The 25,535-nt window shown below is 41.9% G+C and overlaps 2 protein-coding genes and 1 pseudogene across 3 annotated transcripts; all 3 read left to right on the top strand.

The window, feature by feature from the left end:
* The first annotated feature begins 170 nt into the window (after positions 1-170).
* LOC110976205 (monocarboxylate transporter 13-like) lies at positions 171-4,677 on the top strand (annotated as a pseudogene). The gene is made up of 4 exons (XR_015426069.1): positions 171-361; positions 774-917; positions 1,672-2,616; positions 2,914-4,677. The product of XR_015426069.1 is annotated as a monocarboxylate transporter 13-like (transcript).
* Positions 4,678-9,801: 5,124 nt separating this feature from the next.
* On the top strand, positions 9,802-14,056 carry LOC110976206 (monocarboxylate transporter 13-like). The gene is made up of 5 exons (XM_087139534.1): positions 9,802-9,891; positions 11,033-11,224; positions 11,955-12,098; positions 12,602-13,546; positions 13,833-14,056. The coding sequence occupies exons 2-5, from the start codon at positions 11,035-11,037 to the stop codon at positions 13,994-13,996; spliced, it is 1,443 nt and encodes a 480-aa protein (XP_086995660.1). The 5' UTR covers positions 9,802-9,891; positions 11,033-11,034; the 3' UTR covers positions 13,997-14,056.
* A 5,485-nt stretch (positions 14,057-19,541) lies between these two features.
* Positions 19,542-24,258, top strand: LOC110976173 (monocarboxylate transporter 13-like). Its single transcript, XM_022229235.2, has 4 exons — positions 19,542-19,731; positions 20,045-20,188; positions 22,658-23,602; positions 24,095-24,258. The coding sequence occupies exons 1-4, from the start codon at positions 19,542-19,544 to the stop codon at positions 24,256-24,258; spliced, it is 1,443 nt and encodes a 480-aa protein (XP_022084927.2).
* The last annotated feature ends 1,277 nt before the right edge of the window (positions 24,259-25,535 follow it).

Raw genomic sequence — 25,535 nt, 5'->3', positions numbered from 1 at the left:
GTTTAATTTGGTTATCCCTAAAAAGATACCTAAAGAAGTGCTTCTCTAGAATGATGGCGCTTTCAATAAAGAAATGGGCTAAATACACCAATCGATCCATTGTGAGGGGGTCAAATGCTTTTGGCCGAAAACTGCATTGCTAAGGTGGTCACTTTGTATTCAGACCCAGCCATGTTCTCACCGGACTCTGAAGCTCGTCATTGGCCCGTGGTACTGGCCAGCTTCCTCACTGTTGGTTTGACGTTTGGACTGGGCAGGTCGCTTGGTGTCTTCTACATAGAGTGGTTCCATGAGTTTCCACAGAGTTCTGCCTTGGTCGGGTGGTTATCCTCTTCCGTCTTTGCGATGTTGTTATTATTTTGTAAGTTGCAAGAAAGTTTCTTCTACTATCGATCAACGTAACGTAAAGTAAGAAGTTTTGTGTTTGGCTTATTTTCGTTTTGACTTGTGTTTCACCATACTCAAAACCTTTTGGCAATGAACTAGACAAAACAAAATTTCTACGCGAATTTTGTTCCCGAGGTCCTCAAAATCTGTGTCGCTTATACCCAAGGTGTGTAACTGCAAATATATACATATACCAAAATTAAATACGATACCGACATAGTATAACCCCAAACTGTAGAATTTGTTATAGATTATTTTAAAATGGGAAAGTGTATGACATTTGGGGTAGATTTTGGAAATACGTTTGTAAAGGACAGAGATTTGGGGGCATGTAGTCCTCTTCAGGCCAGATGTTTTACTTATTCTGACTTCTTTCCATTACTAAGCATCCATCACTGGAGCACTGGTCAAGTACTTCCGTGTTCAGCCAGTCGTCGTGGCTGGAGCATTGCTGTCGTTCACGGGGCTTGTCATCGGATCGTTTGGTCGGGAATTCTACGTGCTGTTCATCACCATACCATTCATGACAGGTAAAAGACTTATAGTCTAAGCCTATAAGGTAGTGTGAAACAGGGCTCCAAGGCTGGGCTATTTATTGTTTCCTGTGTGCACAAGCAGCCCTCTTCGGTGGCAAATAAGGAGGCTGTACGGGCCGACACTAAAGTACCCTTGCCGTCTGGGCAGAAAAAGAGTTGTATTAGTATTTAATGAAATGTATCTCGTCGAAAAATGAAGGGAGTACATGCACTCAAGGGACAGTCATCTGCGCATCTCTTGCATCAGTAATTAAGTACCCAAAGAATAACTAACATAAACAATGATTGTACAAGATATGACGGAGACCACAGCAGCATCGATTGATACATATACAGTGAGCAATAATGGGATTAAGAAGGAGGTCTTGGGACTATGTGCAGTTGACTAGTGGCAATGGCAGCGCTACGTGGTGCCATGCGGGTACAAATGCACCCATTGCAGAGCCGCTTGCACCCGCGTTTGCACCCACCAAAATTTTGTCTCACATTACGACAGGGCTATCAGCCTTTTAGTTTTGGAACTCCGCATCACAACCAAGGAAAAATGAAGGATCATTTGCACCCACGCGATTCTGCCTTGCCCCACACTTGCGCCCACAACCACCGAGGTCTGGCGCCGCCACTGCTAGTGAGTAAACTATAGTTTCCGTTCAAACTCGCCCAAAGCCTTTATGATTGAAAACCAACCTTGATTATTGTTATTTCTGATTAATATCTACCACCGTCTCTAATTTTCCATGCACTATAGGGATTGGTTGTAGCCTGTGCTTCGCAAGCACCATGACCATAATCAGCGACTATTTTCACCAGCATTTCGCTCTGGCTTAGGGAATTGCATGGTCAGGAGGAAGTGTCGGAATAGTGACTTTTCCCATCGTTAGCGGCTTCTTGATCGACAATTACGGATGGAGGGGAGCTCTGCTGGTCATCAGTGCGATACAAGCAAACATCTTGGTGTGTGCCAAGTTCATGAAGCCAACTCCCAATGGTCAAACATCGACAAATTTGGTCCACAGTGTTGGGAAGGGTTACAGCAGGCTTGAAAACCAATCAAGCCACGAGACAGCTTCTGCCAAGGATGAGAAAGACGTTGACGGTGATAGTAAAGCAAGCGCCTTCACAAATCAATCTAGATCGGGCTCTGGTGTAGGTGCTGAGTGCAAAGACGATAAGCTGGTCAAAGACAAGAAGTGGCTGGAGAAACTCGTGCAGTTCTTGGATCATGCTGGTGTATCACTCATTTGGACCAATCGGGTCTTCGCGAGTTGTCTTTTGCTACAAATACCCACGTCGGTAGGAAACTCTGTCACTCTGCCCTTCCTTGTTGCTCGTGCAGAGTCGGTCGGTGTCCTTGGGCTACAGGCCGAGTTACTGCTCTCCGTGGTCGGGGTGGCCAATATCGTCGGCAATTTGATAAACGGCCCCCTGGTGGATGCTAATGTTGCCGAACTAGCTCTCATCTACGGTGTCGTTGAGGCTGTGGTCAGCGTTTCTGCCATCGGTATCGCTATCCTAGAGAGCTACCCGTTCTTCGTGGTCTACGCCGTGCTGTTCGGTTTCTCATCCGGCATCTACATCCCATTAGGAGCGATCATGGTGCGTCGAATTGTTGGACAAGAAAGGTTTGCTGGTGGATTTGGTATCGCACTAATGTTGGTTGCCAGTGGCAACATGCTGGCAGCCTCTATCAGCGGTAAGAGCAGAGTGTATTTTATCCAGTTTTTCTATACAGCTTTTCGTTCGAAATTATGTTGTTATCAGTTTCCAACACTGCTAGAGCTCAAATAACTGTCCGTTTTCGTTCTCTTGCATTTACAGGCGCACGGTAAATTGAGGTCAAATGTCAAGGGCCACTTCAAAAAAATGTTATACAAATGGACAATTACATTAATAATGTTATTCCTATTTTGTCAGATGAACTCTACTTACATAGCCGTAGTTTTCCTTTCAAGATGATTCTCGGCTTTCACATTCCGCCATCCAAATGCAGGTCATCTTTACGATACTACCAAGAGCTACAGTGGTTGTTTCTACTTCCTCGGAGCAGCTGCTGGTCTCTGCATTGTCCTGTTACTGGGGCTTCACTTGCTGTGGACCAGACTGGTTCCAGATGACCGATGGCCGACCATTAAAAGGTCAGCTCTTCGACGTTAAACCAGAGCGCAAAATGAGTTCAAAGTCAACTAAACCAAGTCTGGTGTTATGTGATTTTATCTTCAAGAGTTGTCAGATAGGAATGTGTTTTCTCACATAGGATGGACATAAAAATCTGTTACTTGGGGTGGGTTGTGAAGACTTTTTATATAAAAACTGTTTGCTGTAGCAGGATCTCGCTTCAATGACTTCTTTCATCTGAGTATTAATATCTGTACAATACAAGAGTAATAAGCATTCTACAGTCTCATCCTTGCATCTTCATTAGATTTCTCTTAACCTGTTCGGGCAAAGGGTTAGTTGAAACGGTTTTGAGGGACTTCTTGGTCTCATTTTATCGATTCCCTCCTTTATGTTGTGGTGTCATATAAGTTCACTAATAGGTTTGCGGTAGCATCATGTGAGCTAACTCTTTTGTTGGTGTGTTTGGGTTCTGGAAAGAACCTGAGGGCGGTACGTCCATCAGAAAGCGGCTATGAGGCCTAGATGCTCTGGGGTGTGGAGACGACTTAAAGTCAGGATCCAACCCAAGGGGACCTAGGCTGAACATGTTGCAAGTAATCTCAGAAGCGTCCTTATCACAGCAGCATAAACACCACGTTGTTTTGATTTTCAGTTTTGACGCGGTTAAGTTTCTTTCAAAAATAGATGGAAATGAATCTCCGAAACATTTAAGGTTGCAATTCTATCCAGATAAGATCCGATCTGAATTTGAAATTGGAAATTATTTAACGTGGTCCAGTTAGATTGGCTTGGATTGACATGGTGAAAATCCGACTAAAATTAGACTTTGTTTTTCTCCCAGCATGATTAATTAACTTGGCAGCGGTTTTGGTTTGTGTTAAACGCTTTCCGGTATGACTCCATGGCCTTTTAATGCATCTGTTTCGGTATGTATAACCCGCGGCAACGGCTTCTGGCACAGCACTGTCCTATTTCAAATTCCAGATTAATTGATAACTAGCTACTCAGAAGTGGGGGAAAAATCTACCCCATTCAGGGAAGTTCTTTTAAGATAATGTGGAATTACAGGACACATACTCATTTACGTTTACAAATGTACTTGAGCCAACAAGTTCACCATAGGGTGATGTATTAGACCGTCTAGGAGATTTACCGCCAAACAAAAACAGGAAGAACTGGAGGGAAGCTATTTTGTACGATGAACGAATGCTAGGTGACTTGGTAGATATTCATTTTACCGTATTGTTTTATGTAACCGTGATTAGTGATAATAATGTAAAAATGGAGATTATCGCGGTAAAGAGTTTCCTTTCAACGTTGGAGTAATGCCTCAGCTTAACGTTTTGAAATTCTTCTTAACCCGACTGCTGCAAATAAGCTGCGACATAAAAAGTATCGCAGTAGATACTTCATCGATAAACATGACCGTACAAAACATATTCTCTAGGGTATCTGGCGAGAAATCAATGTCAATATCGACAACCGGAAGAATAACAATATTCCGAGCGAATTCATGGATGATGACAATCCCATTTCAAGTCCGCCTCTTGTAGCCGATACTTTCAACAAATTCTTCATCAACATTGATTCCTCCTTAGCCAGCGAAATTTCCCCTACTAATACTCACTTCACAGAATCATTGCACAATCCTAATCCTTTTCCGTTTTTCCTTACTCCTACAAATAGCCAGGAAATTAATAAGGTTGGCCGTGAGCTGAAGAGTAGCTGCAGCAGTTCTAGTGTGGTAAAATCCGTCCTGCCTCTTATGGCCGAACCTCTTAATTGTATCTTTAATCATTCGTTTGCTTCTGTTCCTCTTAATCTCAAAGTCGCTGAGATTATCTCTGTCTTCAAAAGTGGGAATGAGCATGTCATTTCCAACTACTGGCCAATTTCTATCCTCGCTAGTTTTTCTAAAACGTTTGAACGACTTGTCTAGAATCGACTCTCTCGTTTCATCTCTCACCATAATATTGTAGCGTCGGCACCGACCGACCGGTAGGGGGCACCAGCATGGAACCACGATGGAGCTGTGCAGTGGAGTCCGTGCTGGTTGGCCCCGGAGACCCGTAGCCTCCGGCGCCGGCGCAGTAGGTTTGTTTTCGTTGTTTTGGGCAGCGTAATTGCTAAGGACCGGACAGTTCGTGTTTGGCGGAAGACGCCCCTGGAAACCAAAAAAAATCCTGCGTTACCTTGATTTTGTCAGGAGTGAGAGAACCCATATACGGCGCACGTTACAATATGCTTTTTGATCACCAGTTTGGCTTTAGATCTATTCTACCGACATGGCCCTCATTGAGTTTGTTGACAAGATTATGCATGCTCTCGGCAATAAACTATGCGCCATTGGTGTTTTCATTGATCTTTCTAAAGCTTTTAACACTCTCAATCATGCTATTCTTCTTTCCAAACTCTACCACTATGGCATCAGAGGTATTCCACTTCAATGGTTTACTGATTATCTTTCTAACATTTACCAATATAAATGTACTTCCATTATGAAATGTGATTCTAATCATTTGAACACCCAGCATGAATGTCCCCATCAAGGATCTATCCTTGGGCTCCTTATTCTCTTGCTTTACATCAAAGATCTTCAAAATTACTCATCTGTAGCGGCCAAACTCATTTTTTTAATTTCTAACCGATTGAGGGCGCTATAAGTGGGACCATAAAAACAGCACTGAAAGTAAGATGGCTCCATCACGTTTTGCATCTGACAGATTTTGATTCGCCCATCCTGCCGAAGTTTATTAAACGGTTAGAGGTCATTATTCTCAGGATTCTCATATTAAATTAAAGAATTTGATTAAGTAATTACTGGGTTATTTATAGTCTTGTATAAGCCGAATCTCACTCATTTAGGCCATGCTGTTACATCGGTGGAATACTTTATTGTAAATGGTAAATAATACAGATACACATGGGGGCCTACATATTGGAGGTATAGTCAAAGTTATGGGGTTTTGTATTGTCTAACTTAAATATTGGGCATCATACTCTTTTAGGGGAACTTAGATACATGTATTGGTGTCACTTAGATACACCTAAGTGCAAGTTATAATTGAGGTCGAAGTAAACATTGGGTGCATGTATATTTACATGTTCAAAGTGGGCACATACATGTATTATTATCACCCAGACGTCGGATGTACCGTACTCTTGATTTCTGTTTGATTTTAATTTTATTGTAGTCAATCTGTGCCTGTTCCTGTGTCTGTGTCTGTGCATCAAGCTGTATGCATGAACAAGAAGAGAAGCATTAACCATCTGGATCTGAAGTGCACACTATAATGTACAGCATTGCGTGTGTATCCTTTGGCAGATTCATCATCTCTTCTTAACTTTACTCTTTTTGCCGATTACACGACCATCTTTCACTCCAGCTCCGACGTTGCTTCTCTGGTAGAAACTCTCAGTTATGAACTCCGTGTGGTTTCTTTATGGTTTACAGCCAATAAACTTTCTGTAAACCACAGTAAAACTAATTTCATGTCATTCACCAAGTTGTCACGTTCTCAGAATATCCACTTGCCTCCTCTTGTTATTGACAATATCTCTATTAATGGGGTCTTTTCTGCCAAATTCTTGAGTGTAATCATCGATCAAAACCTCTCTTGGACATTAAATAAAATTGTCTCTCGTAACACCAGTGTCTTATCTAAATTACGTTACTTTATTCCTACTCCGTCTTGGTTTTACTGTACAGTTCTCTTATTTTTCAGCATTTAAATTACTGCAACATCATTTGGGCACGCACAACGAATAACAAATTGAAAGCTTTGCTTATCACTCAAGAAAGGGTCATTCGTACATGCACCTTGTCACACTCTTGGGACCACACTGCACCCCTTTTAACACGTTTAGGCACCCTAAACGACATTAATAACGTATACACTGGTATCTTTATGTTCAAATATATCAATTATCTTTTCCTAATACGTTTTTTTCGTACTTCACATCGGTCAATGAAATCCACGGTTACTCGACTGGATCCCGTAACAATATGTTTGTTCCCTTCACTCGCACCGTTCACTCAATTAACATCCTTCGCTTTTTCGGTCTCCGTTTATGGAATGCCATTCCCGATGACATCAGAACGAAATCGTCCGTGGGCCAGTTTAAAACCTGTTATAAAAGAGCCCTCCTTTCCCATTATATAGCATAGCTTTAATCTTCTTGTGTACTTATGGTTAATATCTCCTTTATTGTGTCCTTATGGTTAAAGTCTCCTTCTGTATTGTATGGTATTGTATGGTATGGTATGGTATGGTGTATGGTATGGCATGGCATGGTATGGTATGGTATGGTATTGTATGGTATGGTATGGTATGGTGTATGGTATGGCATGGCATGGCATGGCCTGGCATTGCATTGCATTGCATTGCAGTCTAGTCTAATCTAGTCGTTACCAAATATTACAATTTTTGTAACTTTTTTCTGTCAGCTATTGCCGTGTCTTTTATGTCTTGTTTTTGTCCGTCCTGTGTTTTTTTATCTCGTAATTGTTCGTGTTGTCTTTGTTATGTCTTCTGTCTTAAGGACTGTTTATACAAGCATCTGCCTATTCAACAGCCTCATGCTCTTTTCTTTCCTCATTTGTACATGGACTACTTTTCTTTATCTCATCATAAGTTCTAATGTTCTTTTATCATTAAGTATACATATCTGAAAAAAAAGTTATTTATATCCACTTTGCTAATTTCAATGTACCAAGTTTCTTTATTTTTTGATTATTTTCTTAAGCTTATCCGTCTTGTCAATTTTTAAGTACCTTGTTCCCTTAATTATCTATGGGTTTTTTTAAGAGTATGGAATAAACGTTTTCTTGAATTGAATTGAATCCGACAGACAGTTTCTGCGCAGGGCGCAATTTTCCGAGATGGGTAAGCCACAAATATATACTTTTTTCACTGCGATGCTCAGTGCATAATGGCACACATATAGCCTTGAACTTCCAATGAACATAATAACAAACGAGGTACAGCTGTGTTCTTTGGAGGGCAGAATCCACCCCCCCCCCCCACCGGCTGTGAGTTGCGCCAAAAGGACGTCTTGTGAATCTTACAGTTCTGTTCGGGAAGTGGAATACGGGATATCACGTAATACATGATCGCACGATGTTGCCGTGTTAACCTCGACTCCATGAGCCGCGTGCAAGTTCCCTCGCTAAGATCGCACAAAGTATGGCGGGAAGCAACATTGCGCTATAAGATCATACCCATGGGAAAAAGGTTGGTTGCCGTGTATATACCCATCGATCCTTTGGTTTAGTTTATTGCGTGTTGGTTGGTTCAGCCACAGCGTGCAATGGGCGGGAGATTACACTCATTGGGTGAAAATTTTGTCAGAACAAAGCGGAAGAAGTTCAACAAGAAAGATACATAGCCTTGAAAAGCTAAAATTAAACTCTGCCTGGCCACAATTTAATTTATCTACAAGACGAATGTGGTAAGCGTGCCATTTTGATACGTACATGCTCCCACAAGTCAACCTGATCAACTGTTAGTGATAACGTCGCCAAGTGGCTGTGTTGATCAGTTATATGTCCGCCAGTAGTGGTAGTGCACGAGGAGCATGCAGAGCATGCCTGGGCTAGCTGCAGGGTGGCGCCGGAGCGGACATTGTATGCCCCATGCAACGGCTGCCTGTAAACCCTTCATGGCAGCTTAATACTGAAACACACACAAAGCGCTAGCGCTATTATTCGTTATACATACCTGTTGAATTATTTATACAGATTGCGCACAATCTCAATGCAAGATTTCCAGAAGATCCTTTACGACCTTGCTAACGTGTACCGTGGCCCAGGACTGGATTTGCATTGTTTTAGGCTCCGTACATCGCTCTGCGCCGAGCGACATGTGCATGGCCTCCGCGGCCGAATAGCAGTAACGGGAGAGGGCGCCACCCGTGGAACCAGGAACATTTCACAATCAAAGGTAGTGTGACAGAGAGCCACCATTTCATCCGTTTTAAATTAAACCATGTCCGTTTCAGTAATTTCTCACCTTTGATTCCACGGCCTTTAATGTATCCGTTCTTTCTTAAATTGCGATTTTGCTCATGTTTTGACCGAATTTTTAACGTTACACCTCCGATTTTTAATTGAAAACACACACGAGTACATTTGTGGACAGTTCACCTTCGTCAACATGTGCGATGCGGCAATTAGTAAGTTACCTGCATTTTATGCACATTTTTCTCATTCAGTCTTACAATCAGGAGCCAGACTGACACGATAGTCCTGAATTCAGGCTGTGTGATTAAGTTTTCAGTTTACTGCGTTCTGTGCTTGCTTGGTATGCACGCTCGTAGTGTTGCTTGAACTCTGGTCTGCTTGGTCTGTTTACTCGCTGTACCCAGTTTGTTTTTATCTTGTTTGTTAGTTTTTTTTAATTTGTGTAGACTGAGCACAGTCCTCCCCCTTTTTTCTGCTCGAATAAACCACTCCAAGGAAAGCGTAAGCGGGTGTTTCAGACCTGGACATTGGCTTTTTCTAGTTTTTGAGAGCCTTGATCCATGGCTAATACAACCCAGCCCAAACTGTATGTACCAGCCTGCACGACTTGACGGAACTAGATGGCATTGACCACAACACACCGAACTCTTACTCAACGCGGGCTGCCCTGCCCTTGCCGTATTTTATTATACCGTGGGCAGCTGGAAGTAACGTATCATATGCATTTATGCAGCACATTAACTTACGCTAGTGCATAAGCTCGTAAAACCACAGATAATGCATTAGAATATCTTCCAAGCTAAGATACCAGAATGTGCTACCGCCGATAAGAACAGGAAAGCCACTCCCTAGTCTGTAATCAGCGCCAGTTTTGCAAGGAATACAAAGGTTTGTTGCCATCATTTCCTCCATTGATTAATTCTTTGGATTTGGTACATGTCTACGCTGTTTACTGCGACCATGCGAAATGGTACAGAAACGGGGCAATTAGGCCTATGGTGTATGGTTATTTCAAGAAACGTACCTCTCGAAAACATGTACATAGGTTTATCACCTCAGTGTGTCAAAGAAAATAACAGCGAAAAGGTGATATCACCTACTGGTTATCAGAGCTGCATACGCCTGTTGTGCCATCTCTAATGATCCCACAGTTCCACGATGCATGCATGTATACACCTGTTCGCAATGTAAACCAGGATCAGCTGTAAAATTACACTGCTGTTCAATATCTCTGCTGTGCTCTTCAAAAACAAATGCCATGATCATGGCATTGGGGGGGGTGTCCCATTGGTCTGAGCAAACGTTGTCTGTTTCATTTTGCGTACGCAATGTGCAGGAAGATACCGAGAATTAACAAGAAAGGGTGTTTTGGTTTCTCTCGATTTGTGAGCTTCTCGTGAAGTATGGCTTACGTTATCTTTACTTCAGGATTTTCATTTGATATGCTATTTTGGAAGGTCAAAGTAATACTAATCAATGTAAGGGTGGGCCTATAAAGCAGAAAGTCAACTGATTTACCCTGCACCGCAACAAATATTAACGAATGTTGCTATGCTCTAAAATGTGCTTTGATACAAAGTACACGATATGGCTTAATCAGAAAACGGAATATATCATAACGGAAAACCGCTTCACATTCATTAATGCACGTGTTTCACGTCCCCTGTGTTTACAGAGGAGAAATCATTTTGTGGACGAAACAGATATATAGAAAGAATGGCAAAAGAGCACCAGTCTTCAGGATCATCCTTTCAGTGGTGCATATAGGTCTGGAGTCCAGGGGGCAAGATGGATATTTTTCTGAATACGTCTATGCAATTTTTTACTCCATAAAAGCATGCCTGAAGAGGTGTTGTTCTAAAATGCTTGCGCTCTCAATAAAAGAAATTGCCAACATTTCTCGGGGGCGTGACCTGCCCCTCCACCCCCGCCTCGTTGAATACACTAATAAATCCATCGTGTCTAGTGGGTCGTATGCTTTTAGCCTGAAACTGCATCACTGAAGTGGTCACTTTGTGTTCAATCACAGCCATGTTCTCACCGGACTCTGAAGCTCGTCATTGGCCCGTGGTGCTGGCCAGCTTCCTCACTGTTGGTTTGACGTTTGGATTGGGCAGTTCGCTTGGTGTCTTCTACATAGAGTGGTTCCATGAGTTTCCACAGAGTTCTGCCTTGGTCGGCTGGCTATCGTCTTCTGTCAATGCAATGCTGTTGTTATTTTGTAAGCTGCAGGAACGTTTCTCTCACTACCGGTGAAAGTAAAGTGCGAGTAGCATGTTTAGGTGTCTTATTTTCATTTTGCCTTGTGCAAAACCAGCCCAACTGAAAGTATAACGCAATTTTGCGAAAGAGGCATTAGCGCGAAAACAAGCGTGTGAACCAACATGGCGCACTCCATCCGTTTGCACTGCACGTCCTGGTTCAAATGACGCCACACTAAGGTACGCTATACAAGAATCACGTTCCCGATGTCTTCAAAGGCATTGTAAAATCACTGTGTCACGAGTACCGAAAGTATGCACTGCAAAAACAGGGATGTTTATCAAAGGATCATGCGAACGCTTTTCACCGGTGTTAAAATCTTTGGTGTTATTTCAACACGTTGGTGTTAATCTTTAATACCCACCAGTGCATTGTAAAACTTGTGGGTGTGTCAAGTAAAACCAGCAGTGTTGAAGCAACACATTTTAATTATCAGTCATCTGATGAAACCAAAAAAATGTTGTTTCTAACAGTTTTTCGATTGTGTGACTGCAAAATATTATACCAAAATCAAATATACGGGACAAATTTCATCAGACCCCGTAGAGCTTGTGATACAATCATTTAAAATGGAACGATGACCGTTTGTCACAATATTTCAAAGCACATTTGTGAAGGACTGAGATTTGAGTTAGGGAGTCCTCCAGCCAGATATTTTACTTCTTTTCTGACCGCTTTCCACCATTCAGCACCCATCGCCGGAGCACTGATCAAGTACCTCGGCAATCGGCCAGTGGTGATAGCTGGAGCGTTGATTTCATTCACGGGTCTTCTCATCGCATCGTCTGGGCGGGAATTCTACGTGTTGTTCATGACCATACCATTCATGACAGGTAAAGGACTTTCAGTCCCGGCTGAAACTGTGGTGAGAACCAGGGCTCCAGCCCTAAGACTGGGGTAGTAAGGTTTCTAGCGTGCACAAACAACACTCCTTGAAAACAAACAAGGAGGCTGGGCCAGCAAGCACTCTTGCTTCCTGGGAAGAAAAATAGGCCTGTGGTCTATGATGAATTTAACATATTAAATACATGCACTCACGGAATAGTCACCAGTGCATATCTAGGTATCCTAAGCCTTTATCGTTAACAAGCACCAGTGACTGAACATTGACAGAGGACATATAAGCAGTGATTGATGCACAATGTTAGCTACAGCGGAAATTTAGCGAAAGGGGACATTTGATTGGGACTAACTTGCGCTAGCGTACTCATTAAAAGCAGTTGACTGATGGATTATCTACAGTTTGCGATCAAACTCGCCCAAAGCATTTATCAACATTAATGATCATGATATTTGATTAACATATACAGTATCTCTAATTTTCCATGTACTATAGGTATTGGTTGTAGCATGTGCTACTCCGGCACCATGACCATAATCAGCGACTGTTTTCGCAAACATTTCGCTTTAGCTTTTGGGATTGCCTACTCAGGAGGCAGTTTCGGAATAATGACTTTACCCGTCGTAAGTGGCTTCTTGTTCAACCATTACGGATGGAGGGGAGCTCTGCTGGTTATCAGTGCCATACAGGCCAACATCTTAGTGTGTGCCAAATGCATGAAGCCGAATCCATTTGGTCAAACATCGACAAATCTGGTAGACATTCGAGGGAAGGGGTACGGCAGCCTTGAACATCAACTGAACCCCGAGAAAGCTGCTCCCAGGGATGAAACGGAGGCTGACGGTTACAGCAAGGCTAGCTTCTCCCAGAATCAATCTAGATCAACTTCTATCGGAGATGATAGGAGCAAAGACGATAAACTGGCCAACAATAAAAAGTGGCTAGAGAAACTCGTGCAGTTCCTGGATCATGCAGGTGTGTCCCTCGTCTGGACCAATCGGGTTTTTGCGAGTATTATTCCGCTACCTATACTCACGTCGATAGGAAACTCCGTCACTCTGCTTTTCCTCTTTGCTCGTGCAGAGTCGGTCGGCATTCCTGGTCTGCAGGCCGAGTTACTGCTCTCCGTGGTCGGGGTGGCCAATATCGTCGGCAATTTGGCAAATGGCCCCCTCGTGGATGCTAATGTTGCCGAATTAGCTCTCATCTACGGTGTCGTTGAGGCTGTGGTCAGCGTTTCTGCCATCGGTATCGCTATCCTCGAGAGCTACCCATTCTTCGTGGTCTACGCTGTGCTGTTTGGCTTCTCATCCGGCATCTACATCCCATTAGGAGGGATCATGGTGCGTCGGATTGTTGGACAAGAAAGGTTTGCTGGTGGATTTGGTATCACACTAATGTCGGTTGCAAGTGGCAACATGCTGGCAGCATCTATCAGCGGTAAGAGTGGAGTGTTTTATCCACTTTTTCTATCCATTTTTTCATTCAAAATTCTGTTATCAGTTTCCAACACTGTCGGTAAGCAAAAACTGTCCGTTTTCGTCTTCTTGCATTTACAACTTCAGGGTAAATTTAAACTGTAAAAATTCAAATGTTATACAAATATAACATTACATACATAATTTAATTTAATAATTTAACTATTTGGCAGGTGCACTCTACCTACATAGCCGTAGTTTTCCTTTCAAGTTGATTCTTTGTCTTCACATCCCGCCATTAAATGCAGGTCATCTTTACGACACTACCAAGAGCTACAGTGGTTGTTTCTACTTCCTCGGAGCAGCTGCTGGTCTCTGCGTGGTCCTGTTGCTGGGGCTTCACTTGCTGTGGACCAGACTGGTTCCAGATGACCGATGGCCGACCATTAGACAGCCAGCTCTCCAACGTTAAACAAGAGTCCAAATGAGTTCAAAGTCAACTGAACCAAGTCTGGTGTTATGTGATTTTATCTTCAAGAGTTGTCAGATAGGAATGTGTTTTCTCAAATAGGATGGACATAAAAATCTGTTACTTGGGGTGGGTTGTGAAGACTTTTTATATAAAAACTGTTTGCTGTAGCATGATCTCGCTTCAATGACTTCTTTCATCTGAGTATTAATATCTGTACAATACAAGAGTAATAAGCATTTTACAGTCTCATCCTTGCATCTTCATTAGATTTATCTTAACCTGTTCGGGCAAAGGGTTATTTGAAACGGTTTTGAGGGACTTCTTGGTCTCATTTTATCGATTCCCTCCTTTATGTTGTGGTGTCATATAAGTTCACCAATAGGTGAACTGAGTGAACTAAACTGAGTCCATATTTGAAGTATTTAAGCATTTGATTCTGTTATTAAGAATTATCAGATGAAAGGAGTTTCTCATATAGGATGGACATTAATAGATACTACTCTCTGGGGCTTGGAATTTTTTTCCAAAGAATTTTGCAAAAATACGACCCCGCTTCAATGCCTTCTTTCATTGAAGAAGGAATGTATGATAGTAATAAATAGTTTTTCTCAATAGAAAGTAACATAAGGGATAGGCATTTTACAGTCTCATTCATGCATCTACTTTAAATTTCTCTTTATTTCTTCACGCATAGAGTTCTTAGGAACTGTTTTGGGGGACTTTATGGTCTAATTTCATGGATTCCCTCGTTCATATAAGCTATGTTAAGGTTATGCATTAGCTCTGCTAAATAGAATTTTCTGCTAAAAGCTTACATTTCACCTTTCAAACAGTACTTGTCTTGGAATGCACAACCCAACCCGGCCAAATATAAATCCTCACATCTCAGCGTTTCTCGATCAAACCAGGATCACGTGTAGTTTTTATTTTTCCCTCCCCATGGTCGCTATTGTTTTCATCCCGAACATCCAACTCACCAAAGTCTCAAAAACCTGGATCAGGTGAGGTTTTAACTTTTCCCCACCAAGCGCGTAATCATTATTTTCATTCCGAGCATCAAACCAGCCAAAATATTCACCCTTTCCAAATTAGCATTTCTTTATCCAAACCTGAACCACACGTGGTTTCATTTTTTTATTCCCCGCCCCATCACGTAATTATTATGTCGCACCCTCAAATCAAAGGATCGTTCTCAGGAATTATTTAATTGCTGCCTCCAACTGTAAAAGAACAGAGAACAGATAATGAAGATTCCAAACGTTTTTACAAAATAATTACATTCAACTGAGGTGTTTAGAGCAAAACTACTTCGCAAAACTATTCAGATTATAGCAAGAAGAAATTACAACTTTATGAATATGCAAATTAAGCATACATTCCTGCCTAACATTTCGCAGGATCGGCCATCTTTGATTCAGGACCTTTCTAGAATCCAACTAAATTAAGAATACTACAAAATGAAACAAATAGTATTCGCGATGTTGGTAAGGACATTGATTACTGTAAATACTGAATGGCTGGACAAAGCCTTATACTGGTCCCTCTTGGATCGAGAATCTATAAAGGATACATTTCATTTCCGACAATGACTAATCTTCATGAATGTGTGAGAAAGAAAATACCTGTAAAATAAGGAAATTCAACCAGAAATTATCATCCGGGGATTGTGATGATGTGTAAAATTAAAAATGAAAATGAATAGAAGGTGATAATTTACCTGTAAAAGAATTTCCTCTTTTCCAGTCATACCATCTGGGAAACACATCCCGAATGTCGGGATATTCAATCTTTCCGTGATAATTTATCTTGGCAACGCGGGCACGCAGATGGTCACTCTGAGCTTCCTTACGAGCATCCAATCCGTCAAAATATTAATCCATCCTATCTTAACATATTTACCACTTGTGGTTTTTGTTATTTCCCTGCCCTATCGCGTAATCAGTATTTTTATTGCAAACATCCCCCCGAAAAAAAACCAGTTCTTTGCATCTTTGTTGCAACGTTTTTGGAACGTGACGATTCCTTTCGAGGGATGCAAGGCATATCAGTGGCAGTGTCCCGCGGTATTTGCTCATCCCAAGCGCCCGAACAGGGTGCTGGGAAGGCATGATAGCTTTGGACTGTGATTGGTTACTTCGTGTACGACCTCTGACCACGAGGTTATCACTTCCTGTCAGCGGAGCTTTATTTTAAGTTTTTGGTTAACCAAGATCAATGCTTTGGTGGAAAGTGTCAGCTTATGTAAAAACATGGCCTTGATACAATTACGATAACTTATATTCTCACCAAGTATCACTGATTACGTTTCTTTTGGCGATATATTTCAAGGCATTGATTATCTTGATCAATTTTGGATGAACTACATGTTATAGAGAGTAGTGAGAATTTTTTCAGCATTGAGGAAGAAACAGATAAAATATCAAATTGATAACCGCCACACTAAGCAAACTTGCGAGCCTGGAAGAAATATACCCAAAATGCTCTGCGCGTCGTTAGCTAAAACGTATTTCCGTGTGACATATTTCCTTCACTTAAATCTGTGTAAGGCCATCAACCAGGGTGCTGGGAGTCTAGCGAAGCTGCGGCATGCTCTGTGTGATAAAATGCGTTCAGCCGTGAACCAGTTTTATGCATTAGCTCTGCATATCGATGCCGCATATCAGCGGTATGCGGGAGGCTGCAGTGTGCCCACGTGTGGCGCGCTGGCCGAGGGACCGCGGTGCGCCGATAAAAATAACCTGTACGTTGCGCCATAAGCTCGTAAAACCACGGATTATGAATTAGAATATCCTCATTTGCTAAAAGAGTACAATGTGTTATCGCCGATAGGCACAGGAAAGCCTCTCCCTAGTCTGTAATCAGCACCAGTTTTGTGCGGAATACAAGGTTTGTTGCCATCATTTCTCCATATCAATTAATTCTTTGGATGTGGTACATGCTAGTGCTGTTTACTGCGACCATTCAAAATGGTACCAAAATTGGACAGGTAGGCCTACGTGCCTCGAAAAAATTTGTTGGTGGTAGTATCGCTATGCTGTACGGTTACTTCAAGAAATAAGCATGTGCTTTGGTTAATCGCTTTAGGGTGTCAGAGGCAATCACAGAGAGAGGATATTACTAACTGATTATCAAAGCTGAAGAGGCCTGCTGTTGCCGTGCCATTCGTTAAATCCCTAATGTCCCATAATCCACTAGGCCCAAGTAATAGGCTCTCCTTAAAGCCAAGGTCAGTTTGTAACATTTGCACGGCTCTCCATTTTCTCTGCCCTGCTTTTAAAATCAAATGCTACGATCCTGGTCCGTCATCACGGGCATTGTCTTTAGATTTGGGGTAAATTTTAGGTCTGTTTCGTTCTTTGTGTGGCATGTGCAGAAAAAACACCGTTAGGCCTAATTAAAAACACTTTTTTAAAATTAAATTATTGATCTTTTCAGGACTTGTGTTGCCATCAGAAATGATGAAAAGCAGCCCTGTAGAAATAACATCAAAAAACCTACATTTCATAAGAATAAATTACAAAATAAGTATAAGACTTGAAGGTTTTCATGGTTAAAGAAACTAGATGAGTAAAATGATTGCCTCTGACATCATGTATCAATCTCTTTTTTGAGTATGTGTGATTCTGAGAAGAACCAGGGGATAACTCGACGTTTCGAAGACGGACGGAGTACACAGTTCGAAACGTTGAGTTATTCCCCGGTTCTTCTCAGAACCACACATACTCAAGAAAGATATTGATACATGGCGCAACCGCAATCATTTTACTCAAAATAAGTATATTCACTGCAGCTTAAACGCACCCTTTCCTTTTCCACTCGATTTGAGAGCATCACATGGAGAGTTGTTGAAGCTACTTTGAATTCGGAATTTTCACTTATGTTTTTTAAAACAGGTGGAGGTAATACAATTTACAACAAGAATGTGCCTAACATTAGCTTTGGACGAAACACGTATATGGAAGAAAATGGCGTTTGCCAGTTATAGCATCCACTTTGCGTCATCACCACAGTTAAAAGCAGTTTCATTATTTAAGTTGAATCCTGTCAATCAGTGTGTTTTACATACAGGACAAAAATGAACACCAAAATTCATTTACTCATCAGTTGTCACAAAATGAAAGATGAGGTACCTCAAACTTGAATTTACAGGCATTTTTAAAGATTAAAAATATCAAACTTAATTGACTATGATTTGACTCGGACACTTGATTACATCATAATAATGCCAACCTGGTAGGCAAACTTTAGGATCAGGGTTGATATTCATACGAGAGCTGTCTAGTTATACATTTTGCCATGTTGAAAAAATGGCCCGGAGGATTATTGTCCGGAAAAAAAAGATGAAGAGAAAGATGGGGAAAAAAGGCAAACTTTGTCAGTGGCGTGACCTCCCCTCTGAGCTCCCCTGCTGTATACGCCACTGATTCAATCAGCGGTGTACAGTGTTGTAGGTCTCGAGATCTGGTCTCGGTCCCGAGACCATCTCGAGCCCTTTTTGCAGTCTCGGTCTCGCCCTGTCAAAGGGAGGGCCGGTCTCGGTCTCGAAAGCGCCGGTCTGTGTCTTGGTCTCGGTCTCGGATGCCATATTCTTGGGTTTCCCTCTAGCTACCATGCATGCACGCGATTGCAAAAGGCAAAATTACCTCCGCTCGAGTCAAATCTTCAACCTCCGATATAAATACAACACAGTAATGTTAATATTTTGCAATAAACAGTGAAATCGATGCTGGAATAAAGACTAGTCAATGCAGCATGATGCAACCTTGTCCCAAATTGTTACTTCATTTCCAATCCAGAGTAGCCATGCTGCTTGACACCATGGGGATGGAATGAAGTAGCGGAATTCGCACACTAGACTGCTTTCCGTTCCCTACGTAGTCTCCTGCTGATTGTAGGGCCAGGACGGGAACCAGTCTGGGTGTGTGCGCACGCTATGAATTGTGTGCACGTGTGAAAGTGCTTTCATTCTGTCTTGTATGTGGTACGTGTTGTTTTAGTAGTTTCGTCACGGTGCACCTTTTTTGGATATTTGTTTTTCAGTATTTTGCTTACAAAAAAGTCTATGGATATTTGTTTTAATGTTCACATCATATCATTTGGGACACTCGGGTTAAAAATTTCCAGACCAGGGTAAAAGTTGAGCAGTATCACTGATAAAAGAACTAAGACATTCTTTAACAAGTATCTGACCTATTTGTGTGTGTGTTTATGCTAATGTTTTCATTTTATTTCTTTTGTACTTAACTGAACTGCCATATGTTTTTCCCTGTGTATATTTTGGTAAAAATAAACATTGGTTTATGGTTGGTCTCCTTCTCAGTCTCGGATATCGTGGTCTCAGTCTCGGTCTCGGTCTCGACCTACAAAAGTCTCGGTCTCGAAGTCCTGGTCTTGGTCTTGAAGGAGTAGGTCTCAGTCTTGGTCTTGGTCTCGGACATCAAGGTCTCGAATACAACACTGGTGGTGTATATGTCGAAGGTCAAATGGTTCTAGCTGAAAACTGCGTCACTAAACTGAAGTGGTCACTTTGTTTTCAGTCGCAGACATGTACAGGGCGGACTCTGAAGCTCGTCATTGGCCCGTGGCACTAGCCTGCTTCCTCACTATTGGTTTGACGTTTGGACTGGGAAGTTCGCTTGGTGTCTTCTACGTAGAATGGTTCCATGAGTTTCCACAGAGTGCAGCTTTGGTCGGCTGGCTATCTTCTTCTATCTATGCCTTCCTGTTATTATTTTGTAAGTTGTGGGGTTTCTTTTTCAACAAATGAAAATAATGTGAGGTGAAGTGTTTTAGTGTTGTTTATTTCTTTTAGTTTTCTTTGTTTTGGGCGAAAATATAAGGTGTAACTACAAATATACGCATACACCAAAATTATACGGGGACAGTAGTACGCCCACCCCGTTGAGTTTGTGATAAATCATTTAAAATTGGAAGATTTTTGACCGTTTGGGTCGATATTGCAAAACACCAATAGAGATTACAAGGTGCAGGGTCCCCTTCCAGACAGAATTGATGTTTCTTTTTTGCTGACTGCTTGTCACCTCTCAGCATCCATTGGTGGAGCACTTGTGAAGTACTTTGGAGTTCAGGAAGTGGCAGTGACTGGAGCATTGTTGTCGTTCACGGGGCTTGTCATCGCGTCCTTTGGTCGGGAATTCTACGTGCTGTTCATCACCATACCATTCATGACAGGTAAAAGACTTTTAGTTTTGGTTTATACTGTTGTGTGAAGCAGGGCTCCAAGACTGGGGTTTTATGGTTCCCGTTGTGCATACACACACAAAACTTATTCGGCAGCAAATAAGGATTCTGGGCGGACACTTGACACGGCCCGCCAAGGTCCAATCTTAAATAGCGCCCTCTACCGCACTCAAAAGGACATTTAACATCCCTGGAGTTTTGATGTCAAATAAACAAATTGATTAATGCACGTTAGGTTCAGGGGATCTGTCTTATTCGTGATCGAAGTGAACTACGCGGACTGTCGAAGCTCTTCTTCGTCTTTGACTTTCGATTCAGTTTTTACTGGTTTACTTAGGATTCAGAATGCCTCGTATGCCTAGAAAATGCTGCTGTATCTGCAGATCAGGAGTTAGTTGCAGGTTTTATCCATTAGGTACTTTCAAGGAAATATCAAATCTTGTTTTTCTACTTCAAGACGAGTTCGAAGGGTTTTGTGTACATGTACATCGTGCAAAACTTGTATCAGCAAATTTAGGGCGAACAAACCACAAACGTTTGCGCGTCGTGTAGACTGCAAACGTGGTTTTGGTGCAGTTAAAAGTGCCAAAGGAATATCCCGACAGAGAATCGAATGCACCATTGGAAAAATTAATTAAAGGAAGTACATGTGCAGAATCGCCAGAATCGTGATTTGGAAGATTTGAAGAGCAAAACAGAGATGCTTGAAGCAGAAAACAAAGCACTACAGGAGTTTTAGAAAAAATGTAAACAAATATCTAGTAATTGATAAGGCTTGTGAGGCAACTGTGCTACCGGCTATTGCACTTAGGCATATTATGGATCTTCAAATGTGCTATGTTCTGAAATGGCATGGTCGCAATGCTAGGGTCGTTTCAAAGACCACTTGCCCACATCAAAGCAATGCAACATTACTAACATGCAAGGACTTACCACAGCATGCACACTTTCAAGTTAGGGACACTGAAACTGATGGTAAGACTCCTCTTGCTCAAGTTAAATAGAGTATCAGTTTAGGGTTGGGCATGCGTACACTACAGCTACGGACGGGCAGCACACTACCAATAAAAAGCTTGAATTTCATCCTTCCATGACGTTCACTTCCATGAATAGAATGTCTGTCCTCTTAAAACAAGTAGGCTTCGCCTTCTACAGTGCACATGTCATTTTTCCATCCCTAGAAAGTCCTGCCAACAACAACGAAATCGAAGCAGATTTCAGGAAAGCCTCAAGCATGACACAGCCGCCATTTTTAAAAACCCATTTTTAAAAACGTTTAAAAATATACTGGCCAGTTCCAAATAAACTTCATTTTAGTACCAGTAGAGAGCTGAAATGTTCAAAATTGCCTCAAGAGTTCAAACGAAGTAACTATCCAAGCGATTTGGCTATGCAGGTGAAGTTTGTCCAGCTGTAGCCAACCGCCATTGCAGCAAAACTGCATGCTCCGAGATACATGAGATGACCTTTAGGTAGTTGGATTATCGTATGAACGGGGATATACTCCGATTGGACCAAGTGACTTCGGGGTTGTTGGCAAGACTACCACCCTCAAACAGAACGTAAATTTTTCTGCCAAATTTTGTTTATTTGGTCGAAATCAGAAAATTTCTAAAAAGCATGAATATCTGTGACGTCATCTTTGAGTCTTTTTTGAAATCTTGTTTGTCATAGTGGCTACCCCTGCCGAGGTTTCTTTTCTTGGTATGGGCCGGTAGAGGGGGGTTTAAAGGTAACCTTAAAGCGCGGGAAGATTGAGTATCCACCTATTTTTGGAGTTTGGGTGAAAAAAGTAAAGATTTCGCATTTTTCTGATTTCATTTTTGAAACTGAAATTCAAATACCGCAAGCTTTTTCTGTAAAAGGCCAATTTTGCTCATGGGGGAATATGAAAACAATACCATACATAATCACCACACCAGTTTTAGGACGTTGGGTGGTCGGCAAGCTGAGACAGTTATTCATAAATTGCACGATGCAAATTTTTCAATTACAGCACGCACGAGCAAATCTCTTTTCGCAGGGCGCCCTCTCTTGATTTTCATTGGATTTGAGTTTGTACATGGACTATGGCGCGCGGCGCACCCTGGCTGCCTACCCAGAAAAATACACGCTATAGTATTTTGATGGAATCTGCACTTTCCTCGAGAAAGGGAGCACATGCACTCACGGAACAGTAACATGCACATTTCTAGTTATTAGAATCTTTCACTGGAATCAAGTACACAAAGAAAACCATTAAAAAGAAAATAAAGAACAAGAAAGCAAAACTTGATTAGCTTAGCGAGAAAAAATGGGATTTGGCAAAGGGGTTGAGTGGGACAATTTTGAATTGCGCCTCCGCACTCATTGCACTATCAACTGTTAGACTCCAACATCGATCATTATCATTTTGATCAGCATTCGCCGATATCTCGTTATTGCTGTCAATCAATATTTCTTATTTTCCACGATCTATAGGCATTGGTTGTAGCATGTGCTTCTCAAGTGCTGTGACCATAATCAGCGACTCTTTTCATAAACATTTCTCTGTGGTTTTTGGGATTGCCTGCTCGGGAGGAAGTGTCGGGGTGGTGACTTTACCCGTCGTTAGTGGCTTCTTGATCGACCATTACGGGTGGAGGGGAGCTCTGTTGCTCATCAGTGCGATACAAGTCAACATCTTGGTGTGTGCCAAGTTTATGAAGCCGACTCCCTGTGGTCAAACATCGGCAAATCTGGTCGACAGTGGAGGGAAGGGTTACGGTAGCCTTGAAAATCAACTAAGCCGCGAGACAGATTCTGTCAAGGACGAGACAGAAGTTGACAGTGAAAGTAAAGATAACCTCTCCTGGCATCAATCTAGATCAAGTTGTGGCGTAAATGCTCAGTATGAAGACAATAATTTGGCCAAAGACATGAAGTGGATGGAGAAACTCGTACAATTCCTGGATCGCACTGGTGTGTCACTCATCTGGACCAATCGGGTTTTTGCTAGTTTTCTTCTGCTACCCATACCCACGTCGGTAGGAGACGCCGTCTCTCTGCTCTTCCTCGTCGCTCGTGCAGAGTCGGTCGGAATCCCTGGGCTGCAGGCCGAGGTATTGCTCTCCTTGGTTGGAGTGGCCAATATTGTTGGATGCTGTGCTAGCGGTCCCCTTGTAAATGCTAATGTTGCCGAACTTGCATTCATCTATTGTCTTTTCGAGGCAGTGGTCAGCATTTCTGCGATGGGCGTCGCTGTCCTAGAGAGCTATGCCTTCTTTGTGGCCTATGCAGCTTTGTATGGCTTCTCATCCGGGGTCTACATCCCTTTAGGAGGGATCACGGTGCGTCGAATTGTTGGACAAGAAAGGTTTCCTGGAGGATTTGGTATCGCACTAGTGTTGGTTGCCAGTGGCAACATGCTGGCAGGATCTGTAAGCGGTAAGGGCCGAGAGTTTCATGTCCTGTTTCTATAGCATTGCATCTGAAATTCTCTTGATATCAGTTTCTAACGAAGCAAGAGCACAATGTCTGCCCGTTTTTGTTTTGTTACATTTACAACCGTATGGTAAATCAAGCTGAAGTAACATGTCAAGGGGCCTTTTGTATAAGCTTATGTTAACTGCACAACTTTGAAATTTTTTCTAAATAAATATGTTTATATAAATAAGCATATTATGACATATTATGAACATATGAATTATATCAATCAATATATCCAAGAGTTTGCAAGGCGTTGGCCAACCACAACGCGTGAAATCTGTCAACCCTTTCCAAACGCGCTTTTGGTCGACAGATTTCGCGCAATTTGATTGGACAACGCGTTGCAAACTCTTGGAGGCGCACTCTTATGAGTCATCCATATTCTACCTTCCTTCTACCTACCTTTCGTTCCTTAATAAGTTTTGCCCTTTACTTCCCCACTAAACGCAGGTCATCTTTACGATACCACCAAGAGCTACAGTAGCTGCTTCTACGTACTCGGAGCGGCTGCTGGCCTCTGCGCGGTCTTGTCGCTGGGGCTTCACCTGCTATGGACCAGACTGATTCCAGATGACCGATGGCCATGCATTGTACGGCTACCTCTCCAGCGTTGATATTTTGTTTTCAGATGTTTATCTGAGGATGGACATCACACCAACACCATCATCACCAACAACAATAATATCAACGCATGCATCTAAACGACGCACAGTATCTGCAGCTGAAAACGCAATAATAAACGTAATAATCTCTGCCCATGCACGTTGGACTCTAAAACCATTTCAGCTCCCCGGGGTGTAGGCTAAACATAATAACCATAGCTGCCCTCATAGGTAGGGGAGACCGGGGATGAACGTTACAAAATTAACATTTTGCACCAAATAATTGTAATGAAAGAACTCTAATACTCCCTCTTGGGTATGTGGGTAGCCCATTATGTTTACTATAACTTGAAGTATACAAAACATGAAAACATAAAGCAACTAATTATCTACTCATTAATTAATGAAGGTAAATTTTAGTAACAACTTACCCCACTTACCGGGTAAGTTGTTACACCATACGGGGTAAGTTGTTACAATATGTAAATAACTTATATCACTCATTTTGTTGTACAATAGCAGTTACCACCTCAGTCTACTACCAAGAAAGCAACTGCATTGTCAGTTAAGGTGTTTATAAATAAAGGAACTACTTGTTCATTCCAGCGATAAATTTAACTTTTGTTTTAATTAGAAACACCTGAAATATAGCTAAAATACCTCTTCGGGATTAATAAGGATCACTGTCCAAAATTTAGCCACTGTCTGTGTCCATCATCTTGCATTCATCACACAGGTAGCTTTTCCTTCCGTCTGTACATTCTACAGAAGCGTTTGTATCAGTTAATTAAATTGAAAGAACTTAATTTATATTACAACCGAGGTAATGATACTCTTACATTAAAGTCAGCAGCTGCAAGTCTATAAGTATCACCATGCTCCAACACACACGCTGAGCAGCAGCTTCCGTGACATTGTAAGCTGTTGCCCCCCCCCGTCTTCCTTTTGTAGGTTCTTAGCATAATTACTACAGTAGCTCAATCCGGATGTAAAGCAAAAGAGACAAATGAAATATTTTCAGCTGAAAATATACGCAAAATATAGTTCAACATATGTAAAATGTAACAGGGGAAGGTTGTTACAGTGACACGGGGTAGGTTGTTACATTGTAACAACCTACCCTATAAGGTATACAATCTGCTGTAACTCAACCTTCAGGCAGAATAAACCTTTTCAACGTTCGCAATGCACTGTGGGTTTGGATGACATACATGCAATACATTTTACGCACAACCTTATGGGAGCAGTGTACCTGCAAAACGTTAATTTGTTTCCATTTTATTTCATAC

The sequence above is a fragment of the Acanthaster planci genome, linkage group LG07 (genome assembly GCF_054643075.1).
Source record: "Acanthaster planci isolate LZ-2023a linkage group LG07, COTS_SCS, whole genome shotgun sequence".
NCBI classification, from domain to species: Eukaryota; Metazoa; Echinodermata; class Asteroidea; order Valvatida; family Acanthasteridae; genus Acanthaster; species Acanthaster planci.
This window is presented reverse-complemented; position numbering and strand designations above follow the sequence as displayed.